Source organism: Natator depressus, chromosome 8 (assembly GCF_965152275.1).
Source record: "Natator depressus isolate rNatDep1 chromosome 8, rNatDep2.hap1, whole genome shotgun sequence".
NCBI lineage: Eukaryota > Metazoa > Chordata > Testudines > Cheloniidae > Natator > Natator depressus.
The window spans coordinates 103948117-103970614 of record NC_134241.1 but is presented as its reverse complement, the minus strand read 5'-3'; the positions used below and the strand labels follow the sequence as shown (position 1 = coordinate 103970614).

At 53.8% G+C, this 22498-nt stretch overlaps 1 protein-coding gene across 1 annotated transcript; it reads right to left on the bottom strand.

The window, feature by feature from the left end:
- Positions 1 to 295: 295 nt before the first annotated feature.
- Positions 296 to 14971, bottom strand: BEST4 (bestrophin 4). Its single transcript, XM_074961878.1, has 9 exons — positions 14820 to 14971; positions 14119 to 14213; positions 11360 to 11593; positions 10335 to 10489; positions 10092 to 10169; positions 9218 to 9376; positions 7519 to 7599; positions 1807 to 1961; positions 296 to 698 (listed from the first exon to the last, which is right to left on the bottom strand). Exons 1-9 carry the CDS (start codon positions 14969 to 14971, stop codon positions 296 to 298), a joined length of 1512 nt encoding a protein of 503 aa, XP_074817979.1.
- Positions 14972 to 22498: the final 7527 nt, after the last annotated feature.

The following is a 22498-nucleotide window of genomic DNA, read 5'->3' as shown; positions in this document are numbered from 1 at the left end:
CCATGGCAACCGGAGGGGTGTGATGGGGAAATGGTGACGGGGCTTTCTGTAGAGCCCGATCTTCATTGAACCCTTTGCAGCATTTGAGCTGATCACTACAGTCTGGCTTCCGGCCCTATGGGCTTGCTCCAATGCCCACTGAACCAGGGGGAGTCTTTCCCTTTATTTCAATGGGTTTTGGATCAGGCCCTTAGCTGGTGGCGCTGTCACACGAGCTGCCAGGCCTAGAGGGCAGACACCAGGGGCACAGCTCGCACCGAGAGTGGAGTGACAAGGCACACTGAGCTCGCTGCCTCTAGGCAGCTGACTGGTCGATGTCGATGCTTTCGTTGGAGGGCTGCCTCACTTGGATCTGGGGGTTCTCCCTCTGCGGCCCCCGTGAGGCTTCCAGCTGGCTGGGTACCTTGAGGCGGGTGCCGGGTGTGGGGGGCTCGCTGGCCTCATCTTCCGTCTCTTCCTCATCGATGCGGCCCACCGATTCGGGGTCCTCGCTGTGGCGGGGGTTGGGAGAGGGGAAGCCGCCCTCGCCCCTCAGGCGCAAAAGGTGGTGGTGGGCCCGGTTGCTCCTCCCAAAATTCTTCAGGCTGACAGCGGGGGAGGCGGCCGCGGTCAGGAAGCGGTTGAGCAAGGGCGTGTGCATGCGGGGCAGGCTGGGTGAGGGCTCCACCGGCTGGCTCTGCTCTGGATCGTCGCTCATCCTGGGGAAGGAGTGTGGGATTAGGGCACAGGCTCTGAGTCAGAGCTGCTAGAAGGCAGGGGAAAGGTTCCTGTTGATCTGAAAGGCTTCAGATCGGCGTCAGAGTGCGCTCTGGGGACAAGCTGCTGGCTAAAGCACGCAACGTGCATGGGACAGGCTCCTGGGACAACAAGGCCCCACCCAGCACAGACCTTCAGCCAAGCTGCCCTGGACGCTCATGGGAGCTTTGCCTCAGCAAGGGGGCTGAAAGGACGCGTCCCTGACTAAAACGTGGCCAGTGCATCAGCGTTCCTGGCTTTAATATCTGAGCTTGGGTTTGGCAACTGGAGCGAGGGCCCCTCGCCTCCCAAGCCAAAGTTCCCGAACACAATTTAATGGGGTTAGTGTAAGAAAAATTGTTACTCAAAATAGCCCCATCTCCTTCACAGAGCTGCTTCTGTACAACCTGGAGCCAGAGCTGCTGCCTAAGAGATGGCTTTTACTCCTGTTAGCTCAACGCCGAGGGAGCTGGAGTCTCTTCTGGCTTGTGCATCATCAAGAGTGAGACACGCTCCAAGTGCAGAGCCATATGATTCTGCACCAAATTTGCTTGGTAAAGTAAGAGATGTTTTTCCCTGACTGCCAGCCCTGCAATCTCACTGCAGACTGGGTTCTTCCCAGGTCATGTACCTTAGTAAGTAATTCAGATTATTCAGGCCAGAGTCTTCCCTCACTTACCCTAGTGCACCCAATTGTCTTCATGTTCTGCCCTCAATTACCCCTGAAGACAACGGGGTTCACTTAGGTGTAACAAAGGGCAGAATTTGACCTGCAGATCTTTATAAATGGATGAGGCACAAGCTAGAACTCCCCACCCCACAGCTTGCCTCTTAGATTCCAGGACCAGTTTGTGACACAGGCAGTTATTAGAAAAATCACCTTCCTACTTGTAAACTGAGTAAATCTGATCTGGCGTGACTGAGAGGCAAGAAAGGGGAGCCCGTGCAGCCCTTTTTAGAGTGGCGTTTCAGGTCCAAACCGCCCTTTGGAGCAATCCCAGAGGCTCTTGGCCGTAGCTGCTGCTTCAGGAAAGCTGCTGTTCTCATTCCAAATGAGCCGGCTGACCTTACCGCATATCGAAGGTGGAGCCCAGGAAGGAGGGCTTCAAGGTCTCTGCGGCCGTGGCGATGGTATAAGGGGGCTGAGCTGTGGATTCATTCCAGTATTTGTCCTTCCCTGTTGGAGGCAGGTTCTGGTACATGTCATCCACGGAGAGCAGTGACACCTAAGGGCGGCAAAGGGCAGGCTCAGCTTCAAAAGGAGGAACAGAGCATGCCACAGGCAGGTTGGGTCTTTAAGGGGAGTGGGGCTCAGTCCTGCCTGTGGGGGATCCGCTGATCTGATGCTCTGGCATCAGGTGTTTCAATTCAGTTATCAGAGCCAGCTGAGGACGCATGGGCTGATTTCCAGAAAGGGCTGGGGGAGCTCTGCAGGGAAGAAGAGCTATAGGAGGGGGATGGTCCTCTGTGACTGGCCCTGAGGGAAGAGGGTAGCTGTGGCAGGTCTGGGAGTGGGCCAAACCCTAGGCAGGTGGCCCGGAGAGGGATAGGGAAGAAGGATCTGGCCTGGGGGAAAGACTCCAGGGAGGGAGCCCTGAGGATCAGCAGCTCAGGAAGAAGTTGGGCATCCCAGGAGGAAGCCGGGGGGGGTGGGGAGGGTGGAGGGAGGTCAGCACTCAGAGAGCAGGCAGAAGGGGAGTTCAGGAGGGGCAGAGACCTTCCATTTTACATGTTCTTTGGGACTATTGTCTAAGTCTGTTAGCAGTGCCCACGTGGGGGTGTTATGAGTGAAGGCGGGCCACGAGGGTGACCCTGACACACGTTTTATGCATCGAAGGCAAAACTCCCCCTCACTCCAGCGAGGACGTTGCCTGAGGGAGAGTCAGACCTGGAGGCTGCATGAGAGGAGGTACGCTAAGGGCTGCATTAAGGAGGCTGTGTTGGTGAGTATCTGAGTGTTTGTTGTGAGGACAGTGTGACTGTGTGCTGTGTGCTTGATTGGTTGTTTGAAAAGGGTGGGAACTGGGTGTGCTTTGTTCCAGGTGAGCCTTAAGTGGGCCTGACTGCATAAAAAGCCAGTCAGTTGCGAACCAGCTGAGCAGCGACCAAAAGGAGTTTGCCTGGGAGTTCGCCTGGGGAGAGCCCTTGCCGGATTCTCAGAGTAATTACTACAACTCCTGAGGAAGCTCGTAGAAGGAAGGTAATATGGATGGGGGGTGTTCAGCTGTTGTGACCTGCACTGGGTGTGCTATGTTTGTCTTTCTTCCACAGGACAGATGCGACTTTGTCTGTACAAAGTGCAAGCTGGTCTCCATACTGGAAGAGAAGGTTCAAGGTCTGGAGCAACAGGAATCGACCCTGCGTTGCATAAGAGAAACTGAAAATTTCCTAGACGGATGTCAGGATAGGCTTCTACGGGCACAAGATTCTGAAGATTGAGCAGGCTGCACATCGGGGACAGGAGGATGGTGAAGAAATTTGGCATCATGTGACCTCCAGAAGAAGAAAGGGGAGTGTCCATGTACCAGCAACGCAGATACAGGTGAGTAACCGTTTTCATGTTCTCTCCACAGGTACTAATGTGGAGAGTGGACCAGATGATACGTCTGAGGGAAGGGAGCAGAAGGAGACTCCGCCGATTGGAAGGCGTGGGATGCACTGTCCTAGGGTTGGGGGTTCCACGACCACCGCTCCCAAGAGAAGGAGGCGGGTGGTGGTGGTCGGGGACTCTCTCCTCAGGGGGACTGAGTCATCTATCTGCCGCCCCGACCAGGAAAACTGAGAAGTCTGCTGCTTGCCAGGAGCTAAGATTCGCGATGTGACGGAGAGACTGCCGAGATTCATCAAGCCCTCAGATCGCTACCCCTTTCTGCTTCTTCACGTGGGCACCAATGATACTGCCAAGAATGACCTTGAGCGGATAACTGCAGACTACGTGTCTCTGGGAAGAAGGATAAAGGAGTTTGAGGTGCAAGTGATGTTCTTGTCCATCCTCCCTGTGGAAGGAAAAGGCCTGGGTAGAGACCGTCGAATCGTGGAAGTCAACGAATGGCTACGCAGGTGGTGTCGGAGAGAAGGCTTTGGATTCTTTGAGCGTGGGATGGTGTTCCAAGAAGGAGTGCTAGGCAGAGACGGGCTCCACCTAACGAAGAGAGGGAAGAGCATCTTCGCAAGCAGGCTGGCAAACCTAGTGAGGAGGGCTTTAAACTAGGTTCACCGGGGGAAGGAGACCAAAGCCCTGAGGTAAGTGGGGAAGTGGGATACCGGGAGGAGGCATGAGCAGGAGCGTGTGAGAGGGAAGGGCTCCTGCCTCATACTGAGAAAGAGGGGCGATCAGCAGGTTACCTCAAGTGCCTATATACAAATGCACGAAGCCTGGGAAACAAGCAGGGAGAATTGGAAGTCCTGGCACAGTCAAGGAATTATGATGTGATTGGAATAACAGAGACTTGGTGGGATAACTCACATGACTGGAGTACAGTCATGGATGGATATAAACTGTTCAGGAAGGACAGAAAGGGCAGGAAAGGTGGGGGAGTTGCAATGTATGTAAGGGAGCAGTATGACTGCTCAGAGCTCAAGTATGAAACTGCAGAAAAACCTGAGAGTCTCTGGATTAAGTTTAGAAGTGTGAGAAACAAGGGTGATGTCGTGGTGGGAGTCTGCTATAGACCACCGGACCAGGGGGATGAGGTGGACGAGGCTTTCTTCTGGCAACTCGCAGAAGTTACTAGATCGCAGGCCCTGGTTCTCATGGGAGACTTCAATCACCCTGATATCTGCTGGGAGAGCAATACAGCGGTGCACAGACAATCCAGGAAGTTTTTGGAAAATGTAGGGGACAATTTCCTGGTGCAAGTGCTGGAGGAACCAACTAGGGGCAGAGCTCTTCTTGACCTGCTGCTCACAAACCGGGAAGAATTAGTAGGGGAAGCAAAAGTGGATGGGAACCTGGGAGGCAGTGACCATGAGATGGTCGAGTTCAGGATCCTGACACAGGGAAGAAAGGAGAGCAGCAGAATACGGACCCTGGACTTCAGAAAAGCAGACTTTGACTCCCCCAGGGAACTGATGGGCAGGATCCCCTGGGAGAATAACATGAGGGGGAAAGGAGTCCAGGAGAGCTGGCTGTATTTTAAAGAATCCTTATTGAGGTTACAGGGACAAACCATCCCAATGTGTAGAAAGAATAGTAAATATGGCAGGCGACCAGCTTGGCTTAACAGTGAAATCCTTGCTGCTCTTAAATACAAAAAAGAAGCTTACAAGAAGTGGAGGATTGGACAAATGACCAGGGATGAGTATAAAAATATTGCTCGGGCTTGCAGGAGTGAAATCAGGAAGGCCAAATCACACCTGGAGTTGCAGCTAGCAAGAGATGTTAAGAGTAACAAGAAGGGTTTCTTCAGGTATGTTAGCAACAAGAAGGTCAAGGAAAGTGTGGGCCCCTTACTGAATGAGGGAGGCAACCTAGTGACAGAGGATGTGGAAAAAGCTAATGTACTCAATGCTTTTTTTGCCTCTGTCTTCACGAACAAGGTCAGCTCCCAGACTACTGCACTGGGCAGCACAGCATGGGGAGAAGGTGACCAGCCCTCTGTGGAGAAAGAAGTGGTTCGGGACTATTTAGAAAAGCTGGACGAGCACAAGTCCATGGGGCCGGATGCGTTGCATCCGAGAGTGCTAAAGGAGTTGGCGGATGTGATTGCAGAGCCATTGGCCATTATCTTTGAAAACTCGTGGTGATTGGGGGAGGTCCCAGATGACTGGAGAGAGGCTAATGTAGTGCCCATCTTTAAAAAAGGGAAGAAGGAGGATCCTGGGAACTACAGGCCAGTCAGCCTCACCTCAGTCCCTGGAAAAATCATGGAGCAGGTCCTCAAGAAATCAATTCTGAAGCACTTAGAGGAGAGGAAAGTGGTCAGGAACAGTCAGCATGGATTCACCAAGGGCAAGTCATGCCTGACTAATCTAATTGCCTTCTATGATGAGATAACTGGCTCTGTGGATGAAGGGAAAGCAGTGGACGTGTTGTTCCTTGACTTTAGCAAAGCTTTTGACACGGTCTCCCACAGTATTCTTGCCAGCAAGTTAAAGAAGTATGGGCTGGATGAATGGACTATAAGGTGGATAGAAAGCTGGCTAGATTGTCAGGCTCAACGGGTAGTGATCAATGGATCCATGTCTAGTTGGCAGCCAGTATCAAGTGGAGTGCCCCAGGACTGGTTTTGTTCAATATCTTCATAAATGATCTGGAGGATGGTGTGGATTGCGCCCTCAGCAAGTTTGCAGATGACACTAAACTGGGAGGAGTGGTAGATACGCTGGAGGGTAGGGATAGGATACAGAGGGACCTAGACAAATCGGAGGATTGGGCCAAAAGAAATCTGATGAGGTTCAAGAAGGACAAGTGCAGAGTCCTGCACTTAGGATGGAAGAATCCAATGCACCGCTACAGACTAGGGACCCAATGGCTCGGCAGCAGTTCTGCAGAAAAGGACCTAGGGGTTACAGTGGACGAGAAGTTGGATATGAGTCAACAGTGTGCCCTTGTTGCCAAGAAGGCCAATGGCATTTTGGGATGTATAAGTAGGGGCATTGCCAGCAGATCGAGGGACGTAATCATTCCCCTCTATTTGACATTGGTGAGGCCTCATCTGGAGTAATGTGTCCAGTTTTGGGCCCCACACTACAAGAAGGATGTGGAAAAATTGGAAAGAGTCCAAGAGTCAACAAAAATGATAAGGGGGCTGGAGCACATGACTTATGAGGAGAGGCTGAGGGAACTGGGGATGTTTAGTCTTCAGAAGAGAAGAATGAGGGGGGATTTGATAGCTGCTTTCAACTACCTGAAAGTGGGTTCCAAAGAGGATGGATCTAGACTGTTCTCAGTGGTAGCAGATGACAGAACAAGGAGTAATGGTCTCAGGTTGCAGTGGGGGAGATTTAGGTTGGATATTAGGAAAACCTTTTTCACTATGAGGGTGGTGAAACACTGGAATGCGTTACCTAGGGAGGTGGTGGAATCTCCTTCCTTAGAAGTTTTTAAGGTCAGGCTTGACAAAGGCCTGGCTGGGATGATTTAGTTGGGGATTGGTCCTGCTTTGAGCAGGGGGTTGGACTAGATGACCTCCTGAGGTCCCTTCCAACCCTGATATTCTATGAGTCTATGATTCATCCTGTACCCTCTCCAGCCAAATGCAGTAGGTGCAGAACTGGGCACCGGGGAGAAGCATTCTGTGATGGAACAATCCTCCAGCTTCACACTTCCCTAGCTTTTCTCCTTTATTTGTTTCCATTTCTCCTGTGGATTTTTTATGCCTGGTGCATGGTGCCAGCCTAATTAATCCCAGAGGCTGATGTCTGCCACCCACCGTTAGCAGTGCTAGCTTCTCCCTGTCACACGGGCACCATCCCCTGGGGCTGAGCTTCACCCCTGTTCTGGAGAGACCCCGAAGTTGAAGTTCAGATACAGCCCATTCATTCTGGGTCTTCTCCACTGCAATGCCAATGAGGATCACTTGTGATGGTCAGTTTTGTGATGTGGACATCTGCCTGCTGAAAGCCCCAGTTCACTGGCTCTAGGAATGCCTATACAAGGGCTGGATTTTAATCTGTGACTTGGCGGCAAAAGGCTCCCTGTCCTGCCCCTAATCCTGGCCTGTAGCATCTCTGTGCAGCCCTGATTATTCCAATCTGATGGAACAGCCCCCGAGGCATTGAAGATATGCTACCGGCACACCTGTCTCTACACCATGTGCTCTTCGGAGGGATGGGACGCACCTGCAAGTTCCTGTCGATCAGCTTGTTAGTTTCAAAGTCGTCGTCGTCCTCTCCAAATGGGTTAATGATCTGTTCTGCTACCTGGAGAATGAGGCAGAACACCCCATGAGATACACGCACTCAGACACCAGGCTCAGGGTTCTCTGATGTTTGTGAAACACGCTGCACTGACAGCTGTTGCTATGATGGCCACTTCTTAGCTGAGTATCACGGGTGCATTAGGGACTGTGTAGTGTGTACGTACCCGGTCCCTTTCCCAAGGAGATCATAGTACAAATGTGGGTGACGATGTGGACTGTGCATTTGAACGCACACAGTGCAAGCCCAGCTGAAGGGCCAGTCTCGGAGCCATGTGCACTTGCTTTCTAATCTTTTCTCTTCTCTCATTTCGGCGGTGGATTTTCACTTAAAGGCTTTACCGAAAAGGAGCCTCTTAAGCAGGGCTTTGCAGCCCTGGAGGCCTCTGCTTGCCCGCAGAAGAGGTACAGATGGGAAGCGGTGCTGTAATCTTCCCTGATGCTGAGGCACATCTGCCCTGAGCTGGAGAGACCCCTTCTAGGGCAGAGAGTGGAGGTCAGTCCCAGTGGCCCATTTTGTCATTGCTAAAAGGGTCCACAAGAGGGGGCCAGTCAGAGAGAATTAATTTTTGTGTGGGACACTTGTCCCACTAGGTATTGGACCAAGATCCCAACTCATCTCTCACTGAGTCCATCCGATGGGAAAGACTCACTCACCTGGGATACATCCACACCAGTGACTGTGAGACACAAGCCCATGGGCGCCAGTTGGCAAAGGGTTCACAGCTCTGTGTCAGCACCTCCTAACAGGCCTGAAAAACTCGCTGCGCTTAACAAATTGCTTTTGTAGGATTTATCCCTAAACGATGGGGCCTTGTAAGGTCTCCAGCGAAAGCCAGGAGCATGCTGGTCATTCATTTCGCTGTGAAAGGCGTATATATTGATGCAATTTTAATCATTATGTCTATTTACTGAAAATCTGACCTAGTCCCTCTGGGAAATACTGCTGTAGATGAGAAACTACTTTAGACAAGGGTTTGAGCCATTAAAATTAAGTTTTGACTCTGCTAAGCCTGTTATCCTGCTGTTGTCCGTGTGACCATTCTGCTGCTAATATTCTTGCGCACGACTCATTTGGCTCTTTGGGCCTCGGCTCTTTGTCAATAAACGTATTTGTATTAGAAATAACTCGTAGCGCTGTGGTGCCAAGTGAAGTGCGACGCCTCGGCTGGATTCACCCAGGTGACGTGCGCACTGTTCTCTTTCCGGGACAGCGAACCTGGTGCCTAGGAGCGTCCAGGGGCAGGCGCTGCATGGAGTGCCATGAGGACTTGGGGGTGGCTCTGTGTACACCTAGCACTGGCCTGCACAGAAAGGGCGAGTCTGCAGAGACCCAGAAGTACGGGCTTGCGGGGCCAGAGGCTGTTGGTTTCAGGGAGCTGAACCACAGCAGAGACAGACAAAGCTGGTTCATGCTAAGGGCAGACAGTGGGTGCCCCTGGGGAGTGTCACAGTGACCTAGAGGTGAAAGGCTCCTCATCAATTCCCCTGACATCCCCCAGGACCCTACGTCACGTTCACAGAGGGGACAGGGGCTGCAGGGGAGTCTGACAACGGGGGGCAAGGTCAAATCTCCCACCAAGCTGGTGCCCGGCAGGGTCCTGCGCCAGGACCATGCTCACCTTCAGCCAGCCAGCATAGAAGAAGAACTGCAGGAGGGTGGTCAGAGGGACGTACAGATCCAGATCCCGGTCCTGATCCTGCTCTGGGTCCAGGGGCTCCAGAAACTGCCGCCCGATCACACAGAAGGCGAAGAAGGAATAGACAGCGATTGTGACTACCTGCAACAGAGGCTCTCCGTTAGCCAGAGCGGGGTGGGGAAGAGCCACTGGCTAGTCCCAATGCAAATGGAGAATCCCAAAGGGGGAACTACTGCTTTGAAAAATGAGACTAGATACAGTTTGACAGATGGAGATAGATGAGAGTAACACTGAGATCCCGGCACTGGTGAGCGTTAAAGAGTCTGGGGCACATTTCACAAGAGTAGCGTGCTGTGTAAATTGGTATCCTGGCCAAATTCCAACTTGGGTGATTCCATGCTGCCACTTTACACTCTTCCTACAGTTTCATTAGGAAACTGGATCCTTTTTCCCTCCCTGTTTGAACCCCTCCTTGTCCAATGTTGCCGTGTGCTGTTAAACAGCTGCTGCGCCCCACCCCAGAGGTGGATGCAGTATAGTGGTGGGTGAAGCGCCAAGTGCTTTGGGATGAAAAGCGATAGAGAAATTCAAGTTGTGTCTAGGAAGACAAGGATCTACCGCACCGTGGGTCAGGGCCCCATAAACTCTCTGAAGATGCTATATGTAGAAGGTAATCTCTACCCTGTAGAAGTAGCCTGAAGTGGCTTACATGTGAAGGGTGTTAGGGAAAGGAGCTGATTCCCTTGCTGTGATTGGGACGGAGGGTTCAGTTTCCGTGGGCCATGTGGTTCCCATCTCCTGATCCCATTGGAGGGTTGGAAATGGAGGGTGAGCTGAAGGCCGGGCACTCACTGACCTGTGTGTAAACCAGTGGGATGCTGATCCAGTCGTAATGGAACAGCATGCTGCATTTGGCACGGTACAGATTCAGTTCCTATGCAGAGAGGGGAAAGTGGGGGTTATCACCTGGGTGACAGCAGCCTTGGATAGGCTCCCCCCCACCAGCAGCTGACACTCCTCCTCCCCAGATCCCAGCAACAAGCCCCCTGTTTCACACCCCCCGCTCCATCCCTTGACCTTCCAGTCCCTGCAAACTTACATCTATGAGTAAGCGGAGGGCCACGTCGTCCCTGACCCGCCCATCTCGCCTCGCCTGGGCAGCCAGGTTGGTGAACCACACGCAGGGGATCCAGTACTTGTTAAAGTCCGAGTGAAGGCTCTCAAACTTCTTGCGCTCTTCCTGTGTCATGAAGCCTGTAGCGTGGGAGACAGCAGGAGGGCAGATATTCAGGGTCCATGAATCCAGCACTGGTGAAAGGGACCAGATTGTCTGGCCTGGCTGCAGCAGCCCTCAATCCTCAGAACAGATACGGCGTGGGCAGCAGCAGGGCAAGCTGCCCACACGCTGCCCCATCAATGTGCCCCATCTTGAGATGGGGGGTGCCCTCTCCAGGGGCAGGGAGATCAGTCTCCATGACCCGCTCAGTCCTTGATCTCTCTGCTGATGCTGCCAGCAAGGGAGTTGGTTGGGTGGGGTGCATTTTGTGATGGGCACCCCGTCTTAGGAACCGGATTGAGACCAAAGCTCATTTCACACAGACCACCAGGCAGCCACCAGCTGATAGCAACTCCCAGTGACTACCGACTTGGGCTGGATCTGAGCTCTGCCTCCCGCCCCCCCCCCCCCGAGCTGTCCAGCCCCCTTTCTGTGACTCAGCCAGCCATGGGAGCCCCTGGAACCAGTTCCATCCCTCTGCCTCAGTAACTGGTGATGAACTCAATGTGGTTTCACTGCTAACCTGGCCTCCTGGTTGCCCAGGAGGGAGTCGCTCCAGGGTCACAGATTCCAGAGGAAGGCTCCCATCCCTAGAGTCTACATTCAGTGGAGGGAGGAGGAGTCTCCAAGGCCCCACTGACCAAGGCATGGAGAGAAATGGGTCCCTCGGGATGGAAGGGGGACAGGAAATCATCCGGGCAAGAAAACACACCCTGCCAAGCTAGGCTTTCCCTGGATACTGGACCTTAACTCCAGCCCTTGCTGCTCCTTAGGCAGAGAGCTGCTGGCCGTAGCCTGGAAATTAACCAACACATCAGTGCTCTGCCCCAGCCCTGAGACGAGCTCACCTGCATCTACCAAATGGTCCATGGTTGGAAACCTCTTGAGCACCCTGGTGCTGACAGAGCGCAGGATGAGCACGGAGGACAAGTTGGCGTAACGGATGAGCGAGCGCCGCAGGATCCTCCCCTTTTCATCCTTCCCGTGGACGGTGCTGGAGATGACGCACATCAGCTGGTCAGGCAGCGGGATGCTGGTGTACTGGGCCCACCACCGGTTCACGATCAGTGTGACGTAAAAACCTGCCCAAGGAGATAGCCCACAGGGGCACGGTTACTAGCTGGGGAGACCCAGCAAGGAGAGAGGCAGGAGCAAGTGAGGTCATTAACTAGGGACGGTGTCTGGTGATTTGCGGGCTGGGCTGAGTGTGAGGGGCCGGCAGAGCTGCAGTGTGGGCCGTGGCTGTGTTGCCTTGTCTAGATGGGATGTGAGTGTGTGGGAGCTCACGTGTGCTAACGGACGTGTTTTAAAAGACAAGTGCAGACAAGGCTTATGGGGCCCCATTTCCAAAGGGATCTAGGCACCTAGAGAGACTGACAGGTGCTTCTGAAAATCCCAATTGGTCCCTCTCTAAATCCCTTTGAAAATCTGGCCCATTGCCTTCAACATCCACTAAAATGGTTGAGTGAAAACCTACCCTCCTCCACTGGCTTTAATGTGATCCATTCAGCATGTATGAGCCCTTCACACTAGAAGACTTCCCCGATGCATTAGGTGGAAGGTGTTAGCCCACCTGTTAACATCAGCCCTTTGAATCCAAATCTAAGCCAAGCCTGAGCAACAGCGGGGCGAAAACTCTCTTGGTTAAAGAATCACTATTCCCATCCATCATGTAAGAACCAAAAGTTCCACACCAAAGCCAGGGCAAAGCAGACCTCCCATAGCTCATATCCCCAACGCAGAAACAACGCTGGTGTTTTGGGGGCAGGGCAACGAATGCTTTCCACCCTTTCTACACACCATAAAGAAGAGACAGATTTTCCCCTCGGCCGGTAGGAGACCTGCCAGTTTCCGCCTGTGACAACTGTACCAGCATTCTGATCACTGGACCACCAACTGCATCGCTCTGGAGGAAATCTGAGGGGCAACGCTGGGCCTAACTGGGGATGGGCAGGAGATCATGACAAGGCTAATTAACCCATGAGCCCAGGAAGTAGAAAAGGCACAGGAAGGAAGAGCAGGGGGTAGACTAGAGCAGAGAGAAGCGACATGACTGACCCACCCACCTACCCACTTTCAGAGCCAGAGCCCTCTGCCTCTCAGAAACCTTCTGTCTCCCCCTCCATGGCTGTGGGCGCTAAGGATTGCATGCAGCTGTAAGTACAGAGCTGCACAAGTTTGTACGGTTGGTGGGGAGAACGCTGTAAATAACTTGCACAAGGTGTGTAACCAGAAGATGGTCTCCGAGAGGTTTGTGGCTAGAAAAGAGACAGAAGTGGGAAGACACCTCGTCACCATGTTTGTCTGGTTTCTGTGGGAGACGGATTTCTCTGTGGCAGGAGAGATAAAGAGTAGCTGAGCTGTTTGGAGGGACATTGTGCTTTTCCTTTGACTCATTTCCCCTGGCAATAGCGGAAGGATCAGGACTGACATCTGATAACCTACAGCTGGGCTTGAATGAACAGCTCCAGCATTTAGCCAGACTCTGGCTGAATTCGTTAGAGGAGATTTTGTAAAGAGCAGTGAAAAGACCAGAATCCCCGAGGGAACAGCTGGTAGATCCATCAGCTGAGGCCTTTCAGGGATGCTCAGACAGGGTGAAATTCACCCTGTTCGGTGGAGCCCACGCCTTGTGCCAGCCAGCTCTCTGAACGGGGTGAATTTCTAGCTCTTGTGAATATCAGGCCTGGGCACCGGGGGGCAGCCCGCGGGCAGGCAGCCACCCGAGCTCAGCAGGTTAGCTACTGCAGGAGCCACCTCTCAGAAAGGAGCAAAGAAGTTCCTCATTTCTCTGGCACATGGGAGGGGCAGGGTGCCACTAAATAATGCACCAGTCATCTGTCAGAGATAATCCCGTTCCCAAGGCACAGCAGGGTGGGGAGAGGTGTTCATGGGCACCACTGCATTCCCGCAAACCTTTCCCAGCATGGGAAGCTTTGGCTGGGTAAGGGCTTGTTTTATGCGGTAAATGTCTAATCATTAATCCCTCGCTCCGTTGTCCATGTCTCTCCACTCACGCTTGGTGCCCCCTCCCAACCCTCCCTTCTATCCGTGCCCTCTGCTCACACATACAACAGTTGCTCACGTTTTTGCAGGACTTCTCTTCCCCAGAGGATCCTAAATGTGCTGCACTTATCCACAGGGGCTGCTGAAATGCAGCTACCTCTGGGGCAGAACAGCAGTGCTACATAACAGCTTAGCAGAGGGAAGGAGAATTCTGCGGGGGAATAGAGAGGCCGAATGGACAATATTGGGAGGAAGTGTGGTCAAGTGGGAGGCAGGATGCCTGAGTTCTATCCCTGGGTCTGCCTCTGATATGCTGTGTGACTTCGGGCAAGTCATTTTCACCTGCTGGGGGCTCGGTTTGCTCATCTGTAATATAATGGGGATGATAGTGCTAACCCTCCTGTGGCAGGTGCTTTGAGATCCTGGGGTGAAAATAACTGTTGTCACCTTAATTGGAACTGGGCTAACTGCCCGTGTGTTTCTGGGGCCTGGAGCCAAAGAATCAGGGATCCCTTCCAAGATTCATGCCCTGGCCCATCTGATCCATTCACTCCAGCCTTAACTGGCCACTAAGAATGGAAAAAAAGGAGGGGGCACTTACCCAGGACAAAGGACATGGGGATGAGGTCCGTGGAGCGGTTGCAGTACTGAGCCACTTTCACATAGACACGCTTCTGCTCTTCAGTCAGCAGCCGCCTGCAGGGACACAAAGAGCTGGGATCAGGTGCTTAACCCGGTGTGCGTTATTGCCTGGAACCTCCAACTCCGCTCTGTGCTCATCTTCAGACTCCCCTTCCTCTCACTGGCCCGTCACAGGAGCACCAGCTCCTCCCTGCTCTCTCCCTCCCCAAGTGACCCCACCCCCCAGCCTGCGATGGATGGCTCGCTGTGGTATATTTCTTCAGGAGTTTCCACTCCAGCTGTCATGTGCCAAGCCAGGGATCTTTCACTGTTGGGGGCCTGCGGGATCTCTCCAGTGGCAGGTTTTCCCTGAGACTAGCATTTCCTGATGTTTTCCAGTCAAATGGACGGATACTCTAACGGCAGGCACTGTCCATCGGCAGAAACAGGGTTAATAAAAGAGAAGCAGCAACAGCAAGTGGCTAAAGGACACAGGTGTTTCCAGCAAGTCCACATGCGAGTGAAACAGACTGGCTGCTGCATGAGAAGGGAACAGCCTACTACTGCTACTGGCTCATGAAATCAGTCCTTTATCCCAGGAGGCAGAGGGCTGCCATAGCTCCTGGGTTCTGTCCCTGGAGTGTCAACATCCCATGTGGGGAAGCCGTTCCACAAACTCACCGGTAAGTGATGCTCAGCATTGTGTACAGCATGACAAAGACAATGAACTCCTTGTACAGCAGTTTGTAGATGCTCCCCTTCCACCTGAAGAGCAGCTTGGAGAAGCCTCCGAACTGGGCATTGGCCACCTTCAGCGTGTAGGAGACTGTCATGGCTGCCTGCCTCCGCCCCCTCCGGGCTGCAGTGGGGAGAGACGGCACTAGAGTGAGATTTCCCCTCCGCCTCCCTGGAGCTCCGCCTGCGAGTCTGAGGAAGCTCTGTGGTCTCAAGTGCCATGGCTGGAGGTCACAGACCGAGCCTGAGCCCGCTTCGGGCCACCAGGCTGGGATCCAGTGGCCAGCACGCATTTCCAGTGCAGGCCTCATAATAATCCATGGCCGCAGATGCCACACTCGTCAGCCAACTGCGAGCCCATGCTCCTTCAGCCACCAAGGGGCAGCCGTGCGCCTCGACGCACACCACCTGACACCTCCCATGCAGTGGGTGGGGCATGCGTAAGCCACGCTAGGCGTGCATGTCTTTGTCGCTCTCTAGTGGTTGTTCCACATAAGAGGATAAGAACCTACTACATCTACCATGTGATAGTTATTCTTTTAGCTCAGTTGGTAGGGGCTCATGCTGAGGGTCCGGTGTTCCATCCCTGGTGAGGACCCACCATGGTGCTGGTGGGGAAACCATACACGTGCACAAGCATACACACCCAGAGCAACAACTGTTAGTAGATGGCACCAGCTGATCGATACACAGGCGAGTGCATACACCCGTTGCTAGCAGACAGTGCCAGCTGAGCAGATGCTTCCCTTCATAATCTCAGTTTTATTAATACATATTGGTTCCAATTCAGACCAGGTGTGATCAGATAGAACTGGGCTGAGCTCAGTGGAGTTACAGCCACCCACCCCAGGTCTGGATTTGCACTATCCCATCTTACATGGCTATAATAGAGACCCCTAGGCTGCAGCGTGGCTTGTCACTCTCCCAGCTTAACATGTAAACCCACAGCTGCTGCAGGGCACGGTGTGAACCGAGCGGTTTGTAGGGAGGCTGGCGGGCAGAGAAGCCCTTTCTCTGGGGGGCTCTGCTCTGGGGAATACCCATGCTGTACGGTGCAGTTGGGTGAACACCTGCTCCTCAGGCAGGTCAAAAGTCAGCCCTTGCCTGGGACGGTGTAGCAGCTTCCAGAGAAGGGGATGCAGCCCAAACAAGGTGGTGACCCCTCCACCTTCCCACCCGGCTTCCCAGAGTCCCCCTTGAAAACCATTGAAGGGAAACAGTGCCGCTTCGGCTCAGACACTCGCGTGGAGAATACACACGCTTTGTTTCTGTTCAAAGAGCCGGTTCAGTGGCAACAGCTGATTCTCCCACACACTCCCCTACAAGACACTGCTAGTCCAGAACTCCTTCAAGGGGGACGCCCACAAATGAACGGACCCCCGCTCCTACCCATACCCATTGCTGCTCCCCTGGAGGGGAGAGCCTCCTACCTGCACCAGGAGTCCCTTTTTGTCCCACCAGCGTCCAGGCAGCGACAGAGCCTTTACGTTCTCCCTTTAAATACCTCCCCGTGGCTCATAAACCACATTCCTCAGGGTGATGGATTGGGGGTTAGCGCCAGGCAGAGAACAGGGAACTGACAGGGAGGGCCACACCAGCCATGCCTCTGCCGGCTGTCGAGCAGTGTCCTGAATTTAACTGAGCCCCTCTGGCGAGATATAGTCAGCACTCCGACTCGCAAGGCTCCCAGATCGTCCTGCTGTCCTCACGCAGGCCTGCCTGGCACATGGCCACTCACATCAAATGGGGATTGCCTGCTAACTCCCAGTGCAGCAGAGATTCAGGAGAGATCCATGCACGGCTGCATCCTGGGATTCCTGCTCAACCTCCCCAGTCGTGCTGGGCAGTGCTGCCAGGAGCAGGGGCCGCTGGGTAATTTCCACACATGAAGCACTGCATGGGATGGCGAAGGGAGGACCAGCTGAACCTAATGCAGAGGCAATGCTTGCAGCTTCCTTCCACACCGGAGAGAAACCGAGGCAGATGGCTCTGGTTACGGGGAGCCCAGGCCTGGAAAATGTCTGGTTTTGATTGCGTGTGGCAGGCCGTGGTGTGCAGAGAGTACAGGCTCAAGGCATTCCGAGCAGGGTCATGCAGAGAGCGATCAGGCCGCTGCTCTGTGCCACTGTGTCTCTTTGCTCCCATAAGAGTCAGCAGAATTTAAGATTTGGGTTTTTTTTAAATTAAAGTTTCTAGCCTTTCTTGTTGCAAAGAAACCTTGTGAAGGTGACCTGACACAGGCACCCCACCCTCACGCCCTCGAGTCTGCAAGGAGACAGAGACAATGGTTCTAAGGGAGTGAACGTGGGTTTATTCTGGAGCCTAATGACAACAGTGAACATTGGAACATTAACTCTTTCATTGCTGACTATTGTAGCAGAAGCATCCAGCTCCTCTTGGGCTGTGGTGGATTTTGGGGTTAGGAGCAGAGCTGGAGTAGGTGACCATCCCAGTTTCCCCCCTACTCTGAGCCGTGATTTCAGCAATGGTTTAAAATTGAGCCAGTGTAGCCTAAAGTGAGAATTTCAATTGATTTTGTTCAACTAGTACAAACCTCTGATTCCAGACCAACAGGTATGTTGTTTGTTTTTTGTATTAGCTCAGGGGGTCTCAAACGTCATTGCACCGCACCCCCCTCTGACAACAAAAATTACTACATGACCCTGGAAGGTGGGGTGTGGGGCTGGGGGACTGAAGCCTGAGCCCATCCTGGGCAGGGGGGTCAGAGCCAAAGCCCAAGCCCTACCACCCCAGGTCGTGGGGGTTGAGGGGGAGAGAGACCAAAGCCGCAACCCATGGGCTTCAGCCCCAGACAGGGGGTCTGTAACTCTGAGCCCTGCCACCAAGGGCTGAAGTGCTCGGGCTGGCCTTTGGCCCTGGGCAGTGGGGCTTATGTTTTGGCCTGAGCCCCAGCAAGTCTAATGTCAGCCCTGGTGCCCCCCCATTAAAATGGGGTCGTGACCCACTTTGGGGTCCCAACCCACAGTTTGAGAACCGCTGTATTAGTTTAATTCAAGTGGGAACAAGAATAAGCAAAAGCAAAATAAATCCCTCTTCTACTGAAGTAAGAGTGTCCACACATGGGCTTGCATTGGTTTAAAAATGAGATAAGCTAAAGCAGTGTAACGTTCCCCTGTCGACAAGGCCTTAGAGAGCGAACACACCCTAGCAGCATCCACTGCATTAGCTCTAAAGCACTAGGGCGTATTCTTTCTCAGTGTTGCCAAGTCTCCTGACAATTCTTGTTTTCCTTAAAGCACCAGTGCCTGGAGTCAAGGGGATCTGTGATGGTTTCAGCCTTCGTTCTTTAAGAAAAAGTAAGTTTCTAGCCCTCGTGGCTGAGGCGAAAGCTTCCAAATGTGACCTCTGCGCACTCTAAAGGCTCAACAAGCAAAAGGCAAATAAAACAAACCCCAGATCGATTATTTGTACATAATCTCATGATTTTTGGTGAGCCTGAGTCATGACTTTTGAACATTTGGGGTTGGCGACGCTGCTGAGCTCTCACCTCCCTTCACTTCGTTGAACACAGGAGAAAAACTCCAGCCAACCTCTCCACTTCTCTGCCCCGGCACAGCGGACGGGGGAACCCTGCAGGCACTGAATTCTTCTGCGCTGTCCTGGGGCAGCCTGGCCCTTTAAGAGCTGGACCGGGCTTGTGTGACCCATCTAATGAGCCCTGCCTGTCACACCTGGGATGGGGGGGTGAAGATTAATCAGCAGAACCAGCTGAGTCCGGAGGGGCTGGTTCCCTGATAAAGAACAGCAGGGAGGGTGATGCCCAGGGAGAATTGGGGGGGGGTGGGGGCAGTGAGTAGGTTCCCCATAGGGAGTCCTGAGTCTCCAGAAAGAGGCCGCAGGCTGGGACAGCCTGGATGACTCCCCCCACAATCTGCATAGGAAAGATGCGGAGTACAGACTTGATGGGGATTTTAAGAAACTCTGTTTTGGGAATGCATCCAATGAAGTGAGCTGTAGCTCATGAAAGCTTATGCTCAAATAAATTGGTTAGTCTCTAAGGTGCCACAAGTCCTCCTTTTCTTTTTGCGGATACAGACTAACACGGCTGCTACTCTGAAACCTGTTTTGGGAATGGTTTTGTTCTTTTAATAAACCCAGCCTGGGGGTCGGGGCAGTAGCAGAACCAGAGAAGAGTTTGTTGGGTAACTTGAGTGAGTGAGCCCTGAAAGTGGGGAAACCGAGGCAGGGTGCCAGCAGACTGACCTCAGCCCAGGAGGGAGTGCCCAGGAGGCAGCCGCTCTATTCACAGGCACCCAATCCGGCTTTGAGACTCTGAGCAGTTTGGCATCCCTCAAGCACATCTTTATTGAATTACTGAGTTGAGTGCCCTTTGGTGACCAAGTCTGTTCAAGGCTAAAAAGGAGCCAGTTTCTCACAGCGGGGTGGACTTGAACTAGCTCCCCTTGAGATTAAAAAGGAAAGCTGCAATGGAACGTAAAATAGTTTCCAGTCTCTCGAGTGAGGATACCACACGGCTCTGTCTCTGGGGGGGAAATAACTAAACACAAAGTAACGAAGCAAGCGTGGTGGAAGCATAACATAGCACGCTAGGATGACCAGCACCGCAGCTGCAGGCAGATACACAAAGAATGGCAGGCCAGCCCGGGAGCTTTCTGGGGTTTGCTTTCTAGCATGGCATGCGTGTCCCAGTAATGCTCTCACCTTCCTGCCTGGATGTGTCCTCCAGCTGCATTTCCGGCTGGAATCCTCAGGGATCGCCCTTGGGGTACTGACCTGCTCGTCAGTGCATGCTAATGAAGATATTGTGAAACATGTTAGATCCCATTAAAACCTGATGTGCAATTTCTTTGTTTAATTTACATATGCAGATTAAGTATATTTTTCTGCAGCCCCTCGGGGTCTTATATATTTAACTGGCATTGAGAAAACTAAATGCATTATCTTGTTAACCATTTTTTATTTCCGCAAGGCGGGGAAGAGGCGGAGCTGTCCACGTGCTATTGTTTAAAAGACTCTGCCTTTCCTCCAGCCCCTCTGGAAGGAAACTGTGTATTCCCTGAGCATCTCCACGGTGCTATGCACCCTCACTTCCAGACCCCGGTGGATATTGATCCCGCCTTGGTGTTGAGTCATAACTAGTTTGCTGCTGTGTGTTTTGGACTTACCCTGAAGTAAACCCCTGGAAGAAAGCATTGGTGGGATATAAATAAATACTCAAATCAAAACAAAGCACCAACATATGGGGCAGGGGCTCCTTGCCAAGCAGAGATTGCTGAGTGATATTCTTTGCAGGAAATGCGGCTTCCTCTAACGGAGATATCAACGCGTTCTGTCCCTCCCCTTCTTGGAGCTCTTTCTCATCTCACAGCCCTGCCTTACGTCTAGTGCTGGTACGTCTGGTAAGGCCAGCTATAGTCAGCATCCTGCACCCCTTTCTTCCCCCTATCCCCAGTCAGATCTTTGCACCCGCTGAAGCCGTGGTAGCTAGGGGAGGATCCAGCCTGAAGGTTATGGGAGATCCAGGCCATGCAGGAGCAGGTCACTTTGGGAGCTAGTCGGTTCCCAGGAGAGGGCTGCAGGTTCGGGGTGTGTCTGGTGAACCTGCTTGTCCTTCCGGCACTGAGGTTGAGTGACTGTTAATGAAACGTTCCCCGAAACTCCGCCGTTCCTTCCTGGGGCCAGTACGTCTCTCCATGGAGGGTTAACCCCAGCCTAGACTGCTCCTTTCCCTGGCGTCCAGGGAAGTCTCAGTTCCCAGAGCCTGGTGGCCTCGGAGAAAGGAAGGAATTAATTCCTTGCCGCCCACTGCTCCGTCCCCCACACAGCCCTCGCTCCCTCCCGTCTCCTTTCGTCCTCTGCCTCCTTGAGCCTTTGTGTGCCAGGATTCTTTGCACTGGCTGCAGCGACTCTTCCAAGGAGGAGCTGTGGCAGCTGGGGTGAAGGACCCTGGGGTTCAGGGGGACCCCAGTGCTGCCCGTAGGCCATACGAAGGCAGCAGGGGGTTGGGCTGTCTGGGCAGAAACTCCACGGGCAGAGGGCAGGGCCCAGGTGAGGGGCTGAGGTAGGAGTGGCAGCACTAGTGTAGCCTATGCTCCCTGCAGGGGTCAGTGGATGTATCCCTTGAGCTCTGCCTTGGCCCTGCCCCGGGTAGGGGATGATTTACAACCCCTCCGCTCCCTTCTCCTCTTTCCCACTGGAGCCCAGCTCAGAGGAGAGGGCTGTAAATAGCCCTTATTTACAGCCGGCCTGCTCTGGTGACAGCTTCCCTGTGCAAAGGGTGCACATCACCCACGGCAGGGTGGGGCAGGGCTGGGCAGCCCAGGAGAAGTCCGCAGCGGTGGGAGGGATACACCGACACTGCTGATGCTGTGTCCCTTGCGAGGCCGAACCCACTGGGAAAGCCTCGGCCTGGCTCTAGACGCTGCCCTGCACAGAGCGCCGTGGGCTGGCCCGAGTGGAAACAGGGATCCTCCACATACCCCCCCGGGAAAGGCGGCGGGATCCCAGCAGTGCCACGGCAGGGGCCGTGGCTGTTACAGCATCACGGGCCTCATAAAGATAAGCAGCGGAGTCGATCTCCAGGAAAAGTCGGCCTCGGGTTGAAGCTATTATGGCTGCTCATAAAACCATCCTTCAGCCTCAGCTGCTTTGCCTATGGCCTGTGGGGAGGGGTCCCCTTTGCTGGCTTGCCCAGGCTCCAGCAGCATGCCAGCTGGCTGCAGGCAGGGTCGGTTCATGGCTGTCCCGGCAGGCGAGGGCTGCACCCTGCGCCCACGCTCAGTGCCTGGGGCAGGGCGGGGGCTCTGGGCGTGCCTCTGGCTGGTTCCAGGGCAGCGGGAATCCCATCCCATTGAGTCCCCCACAGCTGGCGGGAAGGAAGAGACAGCAAGGAGGGGGTGGGCATGAGGCTGGGGTTCAAAGGAGGAAAACCAGGAGATCCTCATTACTCCAATAAGGATGAAATGCCCCTCACCAGCCGCCTGCCTCCCCCCATAGCCTGACACAGCTCTGCACCGGGGCCCCTGGGAGCATGAGCCAGAGAGGCCAGACAAGGGTTTGGGGACTGGGTGGTTGTGGCTGGATCTGGCCCTGGTCCGAGGCCAACACCCGTGTGGCCCAGCAGTAGGGCCGGCCAGCTGCAAAGCCTGCTTAGCTCAGCACTTCTCAGCTTCCTGCTGTGCTCTGCACGCTGAATGAAGCCTCCCAGCCCCGGGGACCAGGTCAGCTTTACCCCACAGGGCAGCTGGGGCACAGAGAGGAGCAGATGGGCCCACAGCCACCCAGACAGGAAGTGGCAGAAGAGGAATTAGAATGTGGCGTTCCTGGCTCCCACTCCTGTGCTCCAGCCACCAGCCCACACCCCTGCCACACTCAGGCCTAGGGAGCCCTGGAGCCACAGGACGAGGGGCCGATGTCAGTGACTCTTGCGGCAGCAGGGCGGGCGTGGTGACTGGCTGCCTCATAAACAACACACGCAGGGCCAGATCCTGAGCTCCTTAGCCCGAGCCAAGGGGAGAGGGGAGCTGGCCTGTTCTGCTTTGCGTCGTCCCAGTGTTGTACGTCCCTGCAGCAATAAATGACTCTCCTCCCAGATGTTAAAGGGCCAGGAGCTGGGAGCTCAGCTCTGCTGCTGCCCTCGTGCC

Excerpts from the sequence above, each read along its gene's own strand:
- BEST4 (XM_074961878.1), bottom strand. The coding sequence starts at position 14,971 with ATGACAGTCTCCTACACGCTGAAGGTGGCCAATGCCCAGTTCGGAGGC. Across the intron at positions 14,214-14,819 it reads ATGCTGAGCATCACTTACCG|GCGGCTGCTGACTGAAGAGC; the intron begins GTGAGTTTGTGG and ends GTGTCCCTGCAG. Across the intron at positions 7,600-9,217 it reads TCTATGCTGGCTGGCTGAAG|GTAGCAGAACAGATCATTAA; the intron begins GTGAGCATGGTC and ends CTCATTCTCCAG.